Source organism: Pelmatolapia mariae, linkage group LG16_19 (genome assembly GCF_036321145.2).
Source record: "Pelmatolapia mariae isolate MD_Pm_ZW linkage group LG16_19, Pm_UMD_F_2, whole genome shotgun sequence".
In the NCBI taxonomy this organism is placed as follows: Eukaryota; Metazoa; Chordata; class Actinopteri; order Cichliformes; family Cichlidae; genus Pelmatolapia; species Pelmatolapia mariae.
Window position 1 is genome coordinate 59,129,419 of NC_086241.1, and position 17,790 is coordinate 59,147,208.

Below are 17,790 nucleotides of genomic sequence, written 5' to 3' on the forward strand. Positions count from 1 at the left end.
AAAAATTCTAATTCTTGCTTTTGATCATTGTGCCAGGTTTTAGAATTATGAATTAGTTAATCAATACTTTTAAAAAAGGAAGATAATACGTTTATATCATCAGAACAGCCCTTTTTGGTATTATTCTGAAAATTAAAGATCTGTTGTTTCCGGTGTCGTTGCCACGGATGTTGCGCAGGAGCTGCGTTTACGCGCCTTTGAGTTTTGCCCTAAAAGCACTACGGAAGCCGCGTGGTTCCGATTGCTCGGTTTGTTTCGCTTCCTCTCCGTCAGGTTCCTCCCCGGCCCGAGCACGGAGTCAAGTTGAAAACACTCGGGGAGAGAAAAGAAGGCAAACTGTAGCGTGATAAAAGACGGCTTCGTTTTTCGCACCCGCGAGGACTGTCGTGAAATCTCAGCGTCAAATCTGGGCTTTAAACGGACTAAAAACAAACAGACACGGGGCGGAGTTTCGGTAGTTTTGGCCGGAGTGCGGTTGAGTTTTGCGGTTGAGAGCAACCGGTAAGTTAAGATTTCTTCATTCACTAGTCAATGCAACACTTGTCTTAAATATTTTGCTTCGGTTAGATCTTTTTCTGGCACAGGAAGCACCCAAACCGGATAGCATCTCCTTCCATAATTACTGAGAAGGCACTAGATCATACTGATCACTAGATGAGATTGAAAAAACTATAATAAAGTACAGGAGGCAAAAAATTTAGATACCAGTGTGAATTGGGTTTGTGGCTGGCTTCGCCACATTGTCATATTGTCAAAGCAATATAATAATTAACCCAAGTGATGTCAGTCTACAGGGACTGTGTTCACACAAACCGCTGGAATCTATTCTACAAATAGGAGTCTATAAATAAGCAAAACCTGCTTTAGTAATGACGGTACCGAGAGTGAGGTGTTGAAGTTGCAACTTGAATGTGGTTTACATCTGTAGGACCACATTTTTAACTTAAGTAAGGTGGACTTTAAATGAATACAGCCTGTACTTGCAGAGAAATCACACACTTAAGTCAAATTTAAACCTAATTAGTGCATTTTCGTGACATTTAAAGGCATTTTTGTTGTTGTTTCTAATTAAAATTGATAAAGAACAATCACGAATTTAGTAGTTTTCTAACAAACTTGTAGACATTGCACTGTAAACCAGCACGTGATCAACTCTGGCTGTATGAAAATGAATCAGATAGATTATAAATAGTCAGTTCTAGACATTTTTTAAAACAAGAGCTAAACATGATTTTTTCTAAAAGGTGTTTGCCAAAACAACTTTCATCCTGGAAAATCGGAGCAATGTGGGCATCACGTGACTCTGGCTTGCCAAAAAGTGCTATACATCTGTAAATCTGTGCCTGTCATTTCTCCATCCACACTGTGACTTTTGTAGTCGAGCAGGAAGCTAAAACATTGCGACTTTGATTTGTGAGTTTAGTTCTGTACCTGATACAAAGCCTAAAGCCCTCAAGTTGCTTGCAGGTTGATTATTTTGAGCCATTAAACTGTTGACACGGGGGTGAGGTAGCTGTTTGGAAAAACAGGATAAGGTGTTCATTGTGGGTGTGCAGCTGGGCAGCGTGTTTACGCTTCATTTGCTGTCAGACTTACGGTCAGGGAAGGGACGTAAATGGGAAGAGGAAGAATGTAAATACAGTGTGTGTGTGTGTGTGTGTGTGTGTGTCTCTGTCTGTGTGGTGCACATAAATGTGTGATTTCTCATCTAACTGTATGTTTCTGCATATTTATGTCACTGAATGAAAGGAAGGTGGAAGAAAGCTGTGTGTGTGTGTGCATGGCTTCATCACTCCTTCCATCACTCATTATCACTCCTTCCAGGAAGTACTCCACAGAATTTCCTTTTATAGAAGCTGAATACAAAAGACTTGTTGTCCACTTCCTGTAAACATCTTGCCGGCCGTGTTCTCCGCTCTCTGGTTGGCTGGCAAGATGTTGTGACCCTTTGTGGCTCAGGGAGTTCCAGGATGAGGAAGTGGGCTTCCCTTGATCACAGCCAACCGCAGAGAATAGAAAGTATCCTGATGTAGTGAGAGAGTGGGGAATGAGGAATAGAAATGGTATAGGCACAGGCATGTTGCTGGCTTGGCGGGACAGAAGATTTTAAAGGCAACATATTTCAGTAGAGCTGAAATAACTGCTCAATTAAAAACTGCCATTCTGTGGTTGATTTGCTGCTGTGCTTGGGAATATTGTCTAGACCCAATTGTGAACAAGTTTAGTTGTTGGACAGTGGGCATCACATTTGACTAAATATGAGGAAAGCATGGTTGACTCAACGACTGCAAGGTGCCCAGGCCTTGTGACCCACAATCACCATGCTTGACAACTGGTCTCAGGTATTAACCTTTTCGGTAATAGAGTTGTCACTTAAGAGAGAAATGCTAATAGCAGCTACCCGAAGCTATGCTGAAAGGCTTAAAGCTAAATGCAAACACAGTTTATGCTAGGAGTGAGACTCACCACAATGTCACTGCATGTTGCCCACAATAGTGTTGGTATTGTAATACAGCTATTCTGTGATTGTAACTTCAATGTTTACTTTGAAAGTGTTGATAGAAAGGTATAGAAAAGGTCAGGAGTTGCACTTTGTAGAGCTAGAGAAAGCATATGGTAAGGTGCCAAGAGAGGAACTGTATTACTATATCAGGAAGTGGCAGAGAAGCGTGCGAGGGTGGTGCAGGACATGTAGGAGAACAGCGAGACAGTGGTGAGGAGTGACAGATGGGTTTAAGGTCGAGGTGGGATCTGCACTGAGCCCTTTCTTGTTTGCGATGGTGATGGACACGTTGACAGTTGAGGTTAAGCAGAAGTCTCCGTGAAGAGGTAGTGAAGGTTTGTGAGTTTAAATGCCTGGGTTTAACCGTGCAAAGCAATGGACAGTGCACAAGAGAGGTGAAGAAGAAAGCGCAGGTTGAGACAAGAATCGAGAGTGATTTATGACAGAAGGAAAGAAGCAAGAGTGAAAGGGCTGACTTACAAGATGGTAGCGCGGCCTGCTACGATGCGATCAATACGATTGCTTAGAGATGGTGAGATTAACCGAAAGATGCTAATTTTCCTGGGAGGGACTGGTATGGACAGGATTAGAAATGAGTACATCAGAGGGATAGCTCAGGTTTAATGGTTTGAAGATGAAGTTAAAGAGGGAAGGGTGAGAGGGTTTATACATGTGCACAGGTAGGCGATATACTGGATAAAGGAATGCTGAAAATGGAGCTGCTAGGCAGGAAGAAAAGCTGTCAGATTATTACTACGCTGATTTGTTTTCCGGTGATATCTTTCCCCTTGTGAGTTTTTTGTACTAGAACTTCTTTTCACTTTTTCACTTTCTTTTTCATTTGAGAAGTTCCACCACGAATGAGCAGCAACTCTAGTACGTCAGATTGTTGGGTTTATAGTGGCTGTCCTTCCTAACCATTGTGTTTTATTATTGTACCACAAGAGGAAGCAGTATGATACTGACATATTGATATTTTACCCCCACCCTAGTATGTTTTACCCCAAAGCTACGTGAAACACGATCAAATGCTCTATTGAAGCATCTATTGGCAGAAGGAGGGTGTGTTTTAGGGCAGGGAATGTGTGTGTGAGGTATGCACAAGGCTTGTGTGTTTGTGATGAACAGGGGAACACACCCAGCTCCTAATGCAGCCCTGCAGGCTATGGAATTCCTACAGAGAGACAACGTGTCTCAACCTGAACAGCCTGCTCCCAAAATTCATCCCAACACACACACACACACACACACACACACACACACACACACACACACACACACACACACAGTTTCTGTGGAATTGGATATTAACGCTGGATGGGGTCTAGTTTTTTCCCGCTTGGGCAAGAATACACTTGTCCACTTCAGGATAACTGAGGAATGAGGCAGCCTGTTAAGACCTGCCCTGTGAGGGTGAAAATATAGAGATAAGGGTGTAAGGAAAAAGGCAAGAGCTAAGTAGATAAATGAGCACCAGAGAAAGAGGTGCACAGATCCACTGGGAGTACAGCAGTTTTTATTGTTTACCTGGTCTTCTCTAAGGGGCAGAAGAAGCACAAAACAGGTTAGTGCTCACAGCTTAAAGAGATTTCAGGGCTTAAAGAGCATAAAGGAGGTGCCTCATTTTGAGTGGGTGGACTTGGTGGACTTTGTTGCTGATGTTACTCTTGTCACAATAGAAAGCTTGACCTAAAGTGTGAAAACCAACTAGAGTTAACACACAGCCATCCAGTGAGTCAGTCTGAAGAGGAGAAAGCCTCGCACCTACAGTACAATGATTCAGACATTATGCAGAACGGGAAGTATTTAGCCTTGACACAGTTAAATGTTAGCCTGTATCCATGTTGGGGCCTGAGGGCTTGGCTATTACATAGAACTAATTTGCTTGTGTGGATTTTTTTGATACCCACAAAGGCTTTGATTAATGTATCATGGAAATGGATCAGTGTTGAAATCCAGTGATTTAGTTTCTGTGTTTTGATTTTATTTTACAACCGAGTCGAGTCTGCAGAGCTTCTACGGCAAGGGGGAGGGTTTCTGTGTAAAGAAGAGGTCATAGGTATACCTAGCTGAGCCACGTTTGTTATATTGTTTGAGTACGAGCTGTGTCATCTGCGGTCAGACGCAGGAAGTGAGGAAACCTCTGTTTGCTTCCTATTTCCTGTCTGTGATGTCATCAAGAATGCAAGCAGCAGCTCAGAGCTGATCGAACTTCTTGCTTTGCAAGAGCCTAAAAGGTGCTTTTGAGGTTCAGGGTTTCTGTGTTTGCGCGTGTCTGTCTGCAATCTCAGTTTTCACCATATTAGGATAAACCCAAAGATGTGTACCTATGGGGAAGTAAGAAGTGGTAGTAGTAGTATTTAAGTTGGGACCAAAATAATTGACTATTTTGAGCATACGTACCTTAGAAGATTGGCCCTATGATAAATATCTTAATATATAAGACAATTTTATGTTGTTAATACAATTCAGAGATGACCAAGAAACGTTTTACTCTTGTAGCCAGCGTTTGAAATGACCTTTTGCGATTCTCCAAGCAAACATTTTTCTCGCTGGCCACTACTGTGCCTTGGATTGGCTAGATTTTTGCCACTTCTTTATGGTTATGGTTAGATGGTTAGGAGTGCCTCCTCGTGATATGCATGTGTCTGTGCATGTGTGGGTGAGTGAAAAGACTATTTAGGTACACGCATGAATGCACCAATGTGTCAGATGTACTTGGTGAGTGGACAGAAAATACAGCTGCATTTAGCACTTGCCACATGTTAAATAAGGACACTGGTTGTTGCTTTATATAGTTTGGGACTTTATTCATGCAACAGATTAAGAGATGCATCTTGAATGATCATGCTGTACATGCCAATAATGAAGCAAAACAAAGTTTCTTACATCAATTTCTAGTCCTTGTTTGTTTGTTATTGCAAACTATTTCTAAAGAGATGGTCTTTTATGCAAAATATTGATATTAAAAGTATCTAATAACAGTGCATTTCAGATGTGGTGGTGTAAGAAAAGTTAATTTTTTTCTGAGGTTCCCTGAAAACTGAAACATGGATGTATAAACAAGTACTAGGGCTGTGCGATATGACCAAATTCTGTGCATCTCGGGCAACTCAACTTGTGTGAAGTGCTTTCAGCTGGGCGTCGTGTACCTGGAGTCGAGTGTTTTGACCGATGCATGAAACTGCTGCGAGGAAAAGCCTGTTCTAACATTTGAGTCTAAGGTTTATTTTGAGCACCTGATGGCTCTTTTTTTGTTTCTTATCCATAAACACTCTCCATTGTCTTTCACGTGATTCTTGCGTAGCTGATAGAAGAGGTTTGTCATGTTTGAGTCTGGTGGGGACTGGTTTGCGGTATAATTTGCATAGTACAGTTTTCTGGTTTGTGTCAGACTTTTCATAACCAAACCGTGTCAATGCTACAGAGGTAGCCCCTCGTTTAGGAATAAGGTCCTCGATTTGTTTTCACTGGTCCTTCTGTTTGGAGCTACTTGGTTCTGCCTCCTCTTTAATGGCTATGCTTGTATTCTCTGTACCCCGATGAAAAAATATTGCCATAAACAGTGTAGTTTGCAACACAACAAAGCAAACGATAATGTATAATTTGAAGCGACAGATGTTTCCATATCGTCATCTGATATATTTCGTCATATCGCACAGCCCTAACAAGTACCTCTGCTTACTCTCATTTTCTATAATACTAATATTCTTGAATTCTTCAACAACATAACTTTCTGAGTGCATGACTCACAGTTAAAAATAATGCTAATCTATATTATATACAGCCTTGGTCATCTTCTGTCTGAAACAACAAACGTTATTCTGATTGGCTGCTTCTTGCAAATAGAAGGTTTCTGTGCTGACAACTTGTGTGTCTGAGATGACCATATAAGGACATGTGCTCTCATTGGCATCATGCAGATCTAAGAGTACAAAAACTGTCTGAAATGGTCTGCTTAGACCAGTCTGAATCTTGAGCTTTTGCCTCACTGGAGGGACTTGAACATTTGAGACTTTGGCAGTCGTTAATTTGACCGTCCAACATGTAAAAGAAACATGTTTGTGTTTTAAATAGATTTTATATATAGACACTATATTATTCTAATATTGATGATGGAAAATATATGGCATAGCCTCTTCTGAATGTGATCCAAGCTGTCTTTTATCTGTGCATGGACTCCTCAAATTTCTCTCCATTACTGGATGAATGCAACCTGCAGCTGTTCAGTGGGCGTGGGCCGTGGCTGCCCCTAATGAACATATCATCATGCCATATCTCAGGCATGTTCAGTAGGAGGTATATCAGGACTAAATGCTAGCCAGGAAGTGTCTGGATGTGCTTGTCATCCAGAATGAATGGGAGAAATATAGGTTAGAAGACCTCGTCCCAGTAGCTTTGTCCAGTCAGAATTCCACCAGCAACAGTCAGATCATGTTGTTGGCATGCTTGCATCCAACATGCCAATACCCGAATTTAATGTGAGTCAGTCACAGTGGCACTGAAGACAACATAAAGTGCTAAACTGACCCAGCTCTGAATTGCACAAGTGAGTTCATTTGTGTTTGGTAAAAAGTGAAAACCTAATTGACTGAAACAACAAACTAACAGAATATGTTTGGGTTCTCTATGAGATTATAATGACATACCAAAACAAAAGTTGAAAACGCATTTCATAACATAAAATTTATATTTTTTTTACTAGTATATTACTAAATAAAGAAAGGAATAACAAACTTCTAAACTTCAATCTGAACATTGTTTTTAGGGATCCATACTACCCTGATCAGGCCCTTTTTTAGGGCTGGTCTTTTCCCCTGTAATACACTTGTCATACCATTCGGCGTCACACTCATTTGCACACTCTTATTCTCTTTCTGTCTGCTTTCCTTCCTCATTCATTTGTAACCGACTCAGCACGTCACTTTGCCTTTCAGCGTTGCTTCCTGTTCACATTTGGCTGGTTCCCTTCGCTCCAACAGTCAGAGCCGATTCTCACATTGTAGCATGGATGGATTAGTTATGTCTGTGTGAGTTTTTTTTCTAAATTTATTGTTTGGCTACTTCTTTTTCTGTGTGTGGCGTATGCTAAGCTTTATTCGAAGCAGCAACCATTTCTCTCTGACAGCTTGGCCTAACGTGCAATAGAAGTATTGCGACATGTGAAAAAACAGGAAGAAGAGGACCGCAGTTTTAGTGTGCACTGCACTTTTTGGATGTTTGTGAAATTTGTGGATTTTTCTGGATGTCGGTTAAATTTGTGGACCCTGATTCTGCAGGTCGAGGTGAGTGTAGATGTGTGACAGCGGAGTGTGTGAGGATAAGCCCCCCGCCCCCCCTGTCAGGATGAGCAGCCAAGGAGGAGTCAAAGACGCCCAATCAGCCAATCACAACTCTCGGCCACTTCCGTCTGCACCAGAGGAGAAGAAGCCTAGAAACAAGATCATCTCCATCTTTGGAGAGAAAGGTGAGACGTGGAGCACACGCACATAAGTAAACCCAGACATTTAATATACTGCACAGTAACACAATAAAAGACCACACGAGTGGCCATGGAAGAATGTCACTTTGACCTCTGACCTTTGTCTGCAGCAGGCAAGAAAAAGGACCGGGATAAGGACAGACCTGAAATCTCCTCCCCATCAGACTTTGAGCACACCATCCATGTGGGTTTTGATGCTGTTACTGGAGAATTCACGGTAAGTACCTTAAATAATGAGCAGTGTTCACTTGCAAAATGAGATTTTAATTCATACACTGATCTCACTGATACCTTGGCTTAAGGCATCTGCAGACAAAATAGTGTTAAATTAATGAACTGTAATCATATCTTTAAGGAATAGTCTGGGAATGCTTCTTTTATGTTTGAGTAAACATCAGGCTTGATTAAAATATGACTTTTCTTATTCATTGATAAAATATTAAATGATGAGATGAAAATTAAATTTATTTTATTTTATTTTATTATTTTAAATTTAGAGTCACCAATTAATCTAACCTACACAAAGGGCCAATCACAGTTGTTATGGGCTGTGGCGTGTAGTTACATTTCTTGGGAAATGCACACCAGGTTATGGTGCAGGTTACATCATATGGTTTCAAAAGAATTTCCTTAGCTATAGCATGGCTTGATTAACGCAGAAGCATAAAATCCAGTGTAGTGTGAAATCCACTGTAGAATTTCTGAGGGAGCCACAGTATCTTAGACATGGTGTTTCATTTGCTGACCAGTTTCACCAGCACTGCAAAAAGCCCTTAATTAGACAGCTGAGATCTCTGCATGCTGTCATCTTTTTACATTCCTCAGTGCCACATCATTTTAGGCATTAATCATATTATAGCATATTAATTACAGGTTCAGTATCTAATAATTGGAGTGATTTCTGATTTATACTACAATTGGCAAGCAGTTAAAAGTTACTGTCGCTGTGTAAAAGATGCAATTATCGCATTACATCTTTTACTTGCAGTCCATTATAGGTTAGGTATGTCAGCAAGCTAACTTCAGATTTCTCAGTTAGTTCAGTGTGGTATGCAAAAGTTATCACTGTTAATCTCTGTAAGATCTGGTTTATTTGGACTAGCTTTGTTTACCATGTAAATCTCCACTTAGGAAATACTTGCTGTAAATAAGATAACTTGTGAGATTGTCAGCTGCAGTGCTTGCTGGGACAAGATGAGATCACTGCAGCTGTCTGAGATTAAAAAAAAAGAAGAAGAATTTGTAGCATGCATTTGTGACTGTAAGACCCCTCCACATGGAGCTTCACTCAGAAATGTTCTAGATGTTTTTTGGTGGTTGTTGCACTCATGTGTAACTAGAGCTGGAGCCGAGCTTCCAGAGAAGTTGATCCAGTGATTCCACTGTGACGAGCCATGGAAAGTCCCAGGAATTTCCTGTTGTGCTGCTGTAAGATTTGTTGGTCAGGCGTGCAATATTTCATGCCCTCCTCTGTGTGGAGTCAGCATAAGTATTATATTCTTTAACCCTTGAAAACTGGAAGTCAGAAGACGGGTGACTTATTTATTTTTTGTTCTTGTTTTGTTCAAAAAGATATTATTGACATGAGCTAAAGGAAGTAAGAGGGAGAGAAAGGAACTACTGGCTAAAAAAAAATGGATGTCCAGCTGGATGAAATACTCTTCACTGGCCATTCAAGACTGTGGCCTGTGTTTCATCTGTGTTCCTGTTAATGAATTTCTTACATTTGAATAGATCTGTGTATGTGGGGTTTTTTGGGTTGTTTTTTTTTTTTTTAAAATGTATCTGTGGGTCTTTTTGTCCAGGGCATGCCAGAGCAGTGGGCCCGTCTCCTTCAAACTTCTAACATCAGTAAATCAGAACAGAAACAAAATCCTCAGGCCGTCCTTGATGTTCTCAAGTTCTACGACTCCACCAGTGGAAAACAGAAATACCTCAGTTTTTCTGGCCCGGGTTAGTTTTCTTTTTCTCAGCAGATAAATAAAAGCACGGTTTGGTGCAGGCTCACTTTTCTGTTCTTAAACTTTGAATTATTTTGTTTCTTTCAGACAAAGGATCACAGTCGGTAAGTAGCTCCATTCATTTTTTCCTACTTTTATTCACTGCCTTTATTTGCATCAGCAAATTCAGACTAAAGTGCTATTTATGCGTTTACTGTTGCAGCCAGGCAAGCAGGGTACTGCAACCTCCCCATCAGGCAAGGATGACGACGACGATGAAGATGATGCGCCGCCACCAATCGTGGCACCACGGCCAGAACACACGAAATCAGTGAGTTTGATGTTTTGTTTTCACAATTAAAATTAGACAGTAAATTAAAATGAATATATTGTAAGAATTTAATAGTCAAAATTGCTAGCAGGTTCAGTCGAAGTTTAGTATTTATTCAGGACTTATGTTTTTTTTTTGTGTGTGTGTATCAGATGTACACGAAGACGGTTGAACCAATCCCAGCTCCAGATGGAAATGCCACCTCTAAGGCATCTGACAAGCAGAACAATACGCCAAGAAAGATGACTGATGATGAAATCATGGAAAAACTAAGTATGCAAAGCACCCACACACTAAAAATCATGAATCACAGCCCAACAGAGTTTTTGGCTCTGGTGAAGCACTATTCATTTTATTTATTTTTTCCGGATTCTCAGGAACGATTGTGAGCATTGGAGATCCTAAGAAGAAATACACTCGCTATGACAAGATCGGTCAGGGGTGAGTTTTAATTCTGGCCACTGTGTATACTGAAAAATGTAAGAACGTGTAGCAAGTTGCTGGTTCAAAATGACAAGTTTAGTAAAATAAATTATGTACAGTAATTGTTGAAATTTTCACTTCCAGAGCGTCTGGCACAGTTTACACAGCCATCGATGTTGCCACAGGGCAAGAGGTAAGTGTTGGAGACACTACCAAAATTTTTACCTCACCTTTACCTCAGTTTTCAGAATGAAGTTGGATTGGGATTTATCTATTTAATTATTTATTTACAAGTTATTAATATATTATGAAACACATTCTGGTGGGGTTTTTTTTAGTTCATAAAGTTACTTGAGGTGAGAGAAACACAATCGCACCACATGCTGTCTTTAGTTTCAGTGGTTTTAATATGTTAGAAACACTAAACTATGTTGCAATTTGCTGTTTTGTTTCCGTCACCCTGTAGGTTTTTTCACAAGAAGATATTAGGAGATCACAGTGGAAAAAAATGTTTTTTTCAGCACACACTTTGATATGCCTTATCACGAATACCACATATGGTACTTCACTGACTGTATTAAACTTAGTTTGTTTAATTTTGATATCGAATTTCATGATTCTGGCATTCTGCTGAATTAGCTTATAGAGATTTCTGATGTAAAAAGTTGCAAATAACATTTGCAACTTGTGACTCTTGTGATTAATCAATCTCAGACTACAGCTGGAAACCAGAAAGCTTATCATACTTTTAATCTTGTCCTTGCCTACAGCGGTTTATGCTGCCGAGTCCTGGGCGTGCTTGCTGTCACACTCATTGCTAACTGAGAGATTTGATAAAAATGAGCCATCGCTAATGATATTTGTTTAATCTGTGTTTTAATATTACAAGTACACTGCAGGGTCTGTACCAACACTTCAAACCCCAGCATTTAGTCCTTATCAGAAGAATATACATTTTTCATATTGCAGTTATGGCTGACTAAGCAGTTTATTTTTTCTTTTGTCTTTACAATTTTACATCTCCTAGATTTGACTATCCAAATTCAGGAAATATTATGAACAAAATTAGTTGCACCTTGTGATTGCTCAGATAGGTTTTGTGTGTGTTTTGAAGCAAATTTACAATATCTTGTCTTCTGCAGGTTGCCATCAAACAAATCAACTTGCAGAAGCAGCCAAAGAAGGAGCTAATTATCAATGAGATCCTGGTCATGAAGGAGCTGAAGAACCCCAACATTGTCAACTTTGTAGACAGGTAACATGCTGCACAGCAAAACATACAATACACCTCACAACACCAGCTGTGAGTGGACCGCTTTGTAAATACGACCTTCTGTGCGTGTTTATAGTTTCCTTGTTGGAGACGAACTTTTCGTGGTAATGGAATACCTGGCTGGTGGGTCGCTAACTGATGTTGTGACAGAGACCTGTATGGATGAAGCTCAGATTGCTGCTGTCTGCAGAGAGGTAGGATCTTTCTCAGACAGCCGAGCTAATGAAAACAGTTTGTCTATTGCAATTTTGGTGGATTATAATCTTCCTACCTACATGCGTTCAGGTCCTTCAGGCCCTGGAGTTTCTCCATGCAAACCAGGTCATCCACAGAGACATCAAGAGTGACAACGTTCTCCTTGGGATGGACGGATCAGTCAAACTCAGTGAGTGAGAACGCACTCAGATGTGTACACATCCACTGATTAATAATATACTTCAAACAGAACAACACATTGCTTTTTCTTCTAACCTCAACTTATTTCTCTCTCTCTTTGCAGCTGACTTCGGTTTCTGTGCTCAGATTACCCCAGAGCAGAGCAAGCGCAGCACCATGGTGGGTACACCCTACTGGATGGCTCCAGAGGTAGTAACCCGGAAAGCCTATGGACCCAAAGTGGATATTTGGTCTCTGGGGATTATGGCCATAGAGATGGTGGAGGGAGAGCCTCCATACCTAAATGAAAATCCTCTCAGGGTGAGTGTGTGTTGGGAGCAGCAATGATCAGGTGCCTGTTGTGATGTTTGTACAGTTACCTACACTAAGGGTTCAATATGCGAACCTGAGATTTAAGCTGCAAGTTTTTTGTTAAAATTTTATCTTGAAAATCATAGAAAAGGAAATGTAAGTCTATTTTTTTCAGAATGAAATAATGCAGAAAAAGGAGAAAATGCTGACATTTAAGATGTTGGAAATAGAACATGTGTCACAGCTCTGTGGATGGAAATGTGCACATTCTGCTGGTCAGTATGTCAACTGGCTTGATCCAGGCTGAAATACCTCAGCAACTACCGAATGGAAAACCATTACATTATAACCTCGTGGCTGAGACGCTGAACCCTGATGACATTTGCGATCCTCTATTTTTGGATAGATGTTCGCTTTTTCACTTCACTTAAACTTAAAAATATGACAGCATCTACTAGATGGACTGGAACATTTTTTTAAAAACAATTCCTAAGTGAAGAATTCTTGCTTTTCCTATAGCACCACCTTGAGGTTGATGATTCTCTTTGTTTGCACAGTAATTTATGGGAAAATCTTTCCTAAAGTAAGATGATGAACATGGGAAACATTACACCTTCTTATCACTAAGCATGTGTCAGCACAAGCATGTTATTGTTGCAGTTTTGGTCAAATATGAAAGGCTTACAGAGCTCATAGCAGGGCTGTAATGACTGCATGACTGGAGTCTGGCTTCTATCCAATCCAGCTCTGTGCCGTTATGGCAGTTTGTACTGATTTTCCACAAAAGGTTACACACAGTAAGCAAAGATCGGAAATAACTGGACTGATAGCATTATTGCTTTAAAAAAAACCCTCAATAATATTGTGAATTTTATCACAATAACCGTGAAGGTAAAATCTGGTGTTTTGACTGTCCCAATCCAATTTATAAGAAATTACATTTGTGTTTAAAGACTAGTGCTTAAATAATATTTTGCCCACCTTTTCTTACTTTGCCATTATCCTGGTTTTAGGCATTGTATTTAATCGCCACCAATGGGACCCCTGAGCTACAGAACCCAGAGAAGCTGTCTCCTGTGTTCAGATCTTTCCTTAACCTTTGTCTGGAAATGGACGTGGAGAAACGAGGGTCAGGCAGACAGCTGCTGCAGGTAGAAAAGACCTATTCATCTGACCTGTTCATCCAAATTCAAGATGTCTTTAAATGTTGAATCTAGATTTTTTTTTCTTATGCATCTCAGTGAATTATGTACACTATTATCTAAGGTTGAGCCTAGAAAATACATTTCACCCCTAACATTAAAATTTCACACATCCACTTTTTTCCATTCAGCATCCATTCCTGAAGATGGCGAAGCCTCTATCCAGCCTCACCCCGCTCATCCTGGCAGCCAAGGAAGCCATCAGGAGCAATCGCTAAACCCTGGCCTGCAAAGACTCCAAGCCAGCATCTCCTGCTGGTCCACATATGACGACTATCTGCAGTCTGTTAGTGTTAATGATTTTTTTCCAAAAGAGCATAAAATGCTGCTCCACTCTTCCCGGTGTTTCCACACAGATATTTATCTTACCTTTGTGCCTTGTTCTAAAGCTGCATATAGCCATAATATGTTATCCATTTGTTTGTGTTTGTATGTATGTGATGTTGAAACTGGTTATCTGTGCATAACCGATGCATTATCATTGTTAATTTAGACACCGAGGGCCATATTCATAAAGAATCTTGGTTTACGACTTGTTCTACTAAAAAGCCCAGAACAGAACAGAGGTGAACCTTACGCTTAATTAATAAAATTGCTATCTTTACATTGATCTTTTTATTTGTGAATACTGTGTCAGTAAAGTGACATATCCTAATTAAAATGGAAAAATAAATGCCAGGCGCTTCAAGTTTAAATTCTTTTCTTCTCTTTAGATCACAGTGTTATGACAGGAGCACAACATGGTCTTGTTTATCATTCTACCATGTGACCATGCAGCTGGTTTCTGTGGTTATTTCTGCTGTGGTTACACATGTGCGTTGTGACTAACTGGATCCAAAACTTTTAAATGTGACATTAAAAATCATGGTGTGCTAAAACTGTGCTGTGCTGTGGCCGAGGATGGGACAATGCAGTCTTTATGGAGCGAAAAACAAGGCCAGTGTACTGTATCTGAATGAAAATCTTGCCATTCCAGTAAAGTCGGATCTTTGTTATATATTTTTGTTTGCAGTCTGCTTTTTTAATTTATCTTAATTTGGAAGATGAGTAATGTCCACACTTCATGTTTCGGCCCTCTATTGGTAGTTTGGGGTATTGCAGGCACCAAAAAACAAAATTACGCATACAGCTTTGCCATGAAAACATCTCTGCAGGATCTCCTGCAGATTATGGATCTGAACACTGTTTACTGCATGACCAATACTTTTTAGCTTATCAGTTCAGCCACACTTTTTCTCAGAAAGCTTTGTCGTCATTTTTTCTTTGTTTCTCTTTGTCTTTTCTAATGGATGCCTTATTGTTGGTTTTAGTGCAACAGAAATGCTGTATGCAGTTGTTTGACAGCGTTAAACTGGAGGATTTTTTTTTTTTTTTTTTTTTTTTTTTTTTTTTTTACATTTTTTACATTTTGTATATTTGTGTAGTGTCTTGTATTGTGAACAGCTTTTAGTATGTACATTGTTTTATATTTGTAACTAACATAACAGAAGAGCATTTCAGGGGTGGTTTTTTTTTTCAGAATTTATTTCTTGTTTATCAACTCATCATTGGTTTCCTGAACTGTGCAATTATGAACTCAGAAATTGGTAACACTCTATAATACGGCCCACGATTTAAAGGTCGTATTCACCTGTAATTAAAAGGAATTTTAGTGTTTTTTATTTGAAATTACAATATAATTCTATTTACCTAAAAATACTTATAGTTGGATCCAGATAGCTTGGTAGGCTGGAATATGGGGGTAATCAGTCAGAATGTTACAAGAAACAAAGAAATGATTAAATAATTAAGTTTAGGCAGTGTGCAATTTGACAGGCAGTGTGCAATTTGACAAACAGTGATTCCCCATCGTACTTTTCATGGTGGGGCCGTATTATAGAGTGGATTAATCTTGCCTTTTTACATCCTTATTTAATAGTCATTATGTTGATGTTGCATGGTGGATGTTCTATTATCCTTTTATTTTACCAAAATACATGTGATGAGAACTGTTCTCCCTTACCAACTTGCAAGAAAAAATAAATACCATCAATAATTGCAGGCTTATGTAAGTTCGATGATGAAGTCTTTTTTTTCTCACAAAAACTGTTCAAACATAATTTTAAAAAGTAGTGTATAGGAAAGGCATGTCTCCTTTGCTATAAAATGTCTGGATGTTAAATAAGGTTAAGCCACTTCATAATTTAGCTCACATGCCCAAAACTAAGGTGTGACAGTGTCAGATGGGGAAATATTGTTTTTCTGCAACGATTACAAAAAAAGTTACGCAGTACTTAGCGTGTAATTTGAGTCTCCTTCCCTTTGAAATTTAAGGAGCACTACAAATTATGTATGCACTACTTCTTCATTCATTCATTACAAAATAGTTAAATTTACTTACAGTATAATGATTTCTTTGTTTCTGACCAACAATGTCATCTTGAAAATCTCCTGTAAAAACCTGATTTGTTACCCTCTTATTCTAGTGTAGTTAACTTAGTATGTGTAGGTAAATATAATTGCTATATAAGTATTCATTTAGAAAATATAATTTATAATAGTATTAGAAAATATAATTTCTTATAGTATTAGAAATTATGGCCGTATTATAAAATATTACAAAATCACATAATGTATTGATAACCCTGAGATGCTCAGACCTGTGTTAGGCATCATTTAGAAATAAAATAGGAAAAAAGTGTTTGTTTTAGCGTGATTGGAATAACGGCTGAGATTGGCTTCTACCTCATTTTTCATAGTTCAAGTTTAGACAACGACTGGAAACAATGAAACTTTGCTTGTAACATATCCTTGATGCGTGCGTAATTTCGGCAGAAATTATAATAAAGGTGAGCCTTAAAGATTTGTGTCTCGGTTAATATGAATCATAGATGTAACTAAAGTTGAAGTGACTGTTAGCATTTTTTGTCTTGACTACGAAAAAACGACCAAAAAGGATGGTATGCAGAAAAATTAGGTAAGATAATAAAAAGAGTAGTGAGGAAGTTCTGCAGAAGTTATCTTTTGGTGTTTATTAACGTTCACGTGTTGTGTGAAGAGTTCTACACACGATATTTCAAAACAGGAAGCTAAGCAGTGGATGCACTGATAAAACAAGGTGACGTGAGGTTCTGTACAGCTAGGGGGATTAGCTCAAATGGTAGAGCGCTCGCTTAGCATGCGAGAGGTAGCGGGATCGATGCCCGCATCCTCCAACATGTTTTTTTTTTTTTTTTTTTTGTTATTGAATATTTGTTCTTTCATTTTCATTCATACATTAACTATCAGTAACCGATGACCTCTTAACAAACTCTGTGTCAAATGATCAGCGAATTACGCGGAGCAGTCGCACGTGTATAGCACTGTTACTGTTAATTCCACAGAAAACCAGCAGATGGCAACATAGACTCATAAAAGATTGATCTCTCCTCTGTCTATATTCATTTAGTTTAAAATGAGCGTGTATTTAGAGCCACGTGTTCAGGTAGGTTTGTGTATTTTTTTTTTATTATAAGGAGCGAACACGTCAAATGGAGGACCAACATGGCCAAAGTAGTTTAATTAATTAGATTCTATACAAAGAAATACAAATATGCTTTATGTATTTTTATTATCTGTGTGATTTTGTTATTGTTGGTATTGACTGTCTGTTCTGTTAAGTGAAATGTGAGTAAAGTGCTGATTCTTATTCTGAAAGAAAAATGGAAATAAAGAACTGGATCTAAAAATTTGCCCTAAATATGGTAAGAGAATAGAAATAGAAGGCAGAAAGAATTGAAACCATTAATAAATATGAGCATTTACACACATTACAGGATGGATGCAAACAGGCCAGAAACTTTATAATACAGAATCCTCTCTCAACTGATAATTTTAGAGTTCCTTGGACACGCATTGCATGCTATGGAACACTATTGTGGCAAGATTTTAAACTCTTTTAAAGTGTTTTACAATAAAGATTTTAGATTTA

At 39.0% G+C, this 17,790-nt stretch overlaps 1 protein-coding gene and 1 non-coding gene across 4 annotated transcripts; both read left to right on the forward strand.

Moving 5' to 3' along the window:
- The first annotated feature begins 254 nt into the window (after positions 1-254).
- LOC134644382 (serine/threonine-protein kinase PAK 2-like) lies at positions 255-15,193 on the forward strand. 3 transcript variants are annotated; one of them, XM_063497397.1, is made up of 15 exons: positions 255-501; positions 7,783-7,970; positions 8,096-8,202; positions 9,791-9,938; positions 10,034-10,050; positions 10,149-10,256; positions 10,409-10,529; positions 10,634-10,697; positions 10,824-10,872; positions 11,822-11,934; positions 12,029-12,146; positions 12,238-12,337; positions 12,452-12,648; positions 13,653-13,790; positions 13,973-15,193. In XM_063497397.1, the coding sequence occupies exons 2-15, from the start codon at positions 7,799-7,801 to the stop codon at positions 14,057-14,059; spliced, it is 1,539 nt and encodes a 512-aa protein (XP_063353467.1). In that variant the 5' UTR covers positions 255-501; positions 7,783-7,798; the 3' UTR covers positions 14,060-15,193. The 3 variants fall into 3 exon arrangements, with proteins under 3 accessions (XP_063353467.1, XP_063353466.1, XP_063353468.1); XM_063497396.1 differs by lacking the exon at positions 255-501 and adding an exon at positions 7,429-7,533; XM_063497398.1 differs by lacking the exon at positions 255-501 and adding an exon at positions 7,429-7,533 and having other exon boundaries at positions 8,099-8,202.
- Positions 15,194-16,962: 1,769 nt separating this feature from the next.
- On the forward strand, positions 16,963-17,035 carry trnaa-agc (transfer RNA alanine (anticodon AGC)). Its single transcript has one exon. It is a non-coding gene; the product is annotated as a tRNA-Ala (tRNA).
- Positions 17,036-17,790: the final 755 nt, after the last annotated feature.